The sequence below is a fragment of the Bison bison genome, unplaced genomic scaffold (genome assembly GCF_000754665.1).
Source record: "Bison bison bison isolate TAMUID 2011002044 unplaced genomic scaffold, Bison_UMD1.0 scf7180017864302, whole genome shotgun sequence".
Taxonomy (NCBI): domain Eukaryota; kingdom Metazoa; phylum Chordata; class Mammalia; order Artiodactyla; family Bovidae; genus Bison; species Bison bison.
In genome coordinates, this window is record NW_011494874.1 from 3,562,818 (window position 1) to 3,563,184 (window position 367).

Sequence of the window (367 nt, forward strand, 5' to 3'; positions counted from 1 at the left end):
CCTGAACTGGTCCTCGCGCGGCGCAGGACGACAGGTGCCTCGGAGCCGAGCCCTGCGCAGCAGCTGGGCGCTCAGAGCCGCGCTCCCAGCCCCACCATGGGCAACAGGGCGGGCCGCAGCGACTTCGAGTGGGTCTACACGGACCAGCCTCACACGCAGCGGCGCAAGGAGATGCTCGGTGAGCGCGGGCCCCAAGTAGGGACAGCCCGGGGCAGTGTGGTGTCCCAGGTCAGCCCGAGCCCGGGGAGGCGTCGCTCCTGCGCGGCCCGGATGCCCAGCAGGCATCGGAGGGTACCTCTGCTTCGGAGGGTGGGGGCTCCACTCCCCGTACGGCAGCCTCCGCGGCCCAGGGTCCCCAGCTCTGGTC

The 367-nt window shown here is 72.8% G+C and overlaps 1 protein-coding gene across 3 annotated transcripts in view; it reads left to right on the forward strand.

The window, feature by feature from the left end:
- Positions 1–367, forward strand: part of DEGS2 (delta(4)-desaturase, sphingolipid 2) — a 50,196-nt gene that overhangs the window by 31,120 nt on the left and 18,709 nt on the right. For 2 of the 3 annotated variants that reach the window (XM_010851364.1, XM_010851365.1), the window contains exon 1: positions 21–178. The exons of the other annotated variant lie outside the window; for it this stretch is intronic. In XM_010851364.1, the coding sequence (XP_010849666.1) occupies positions 97–178 (82 nt within the window). In that variant the 5' untranslated portion in view covers positions 21–96. Of the gene's footprint in view, positions 1–20; positions 179–367 lie in introns of those variants that run through there. 3 annotated transcript variants of the gene reach the window in all.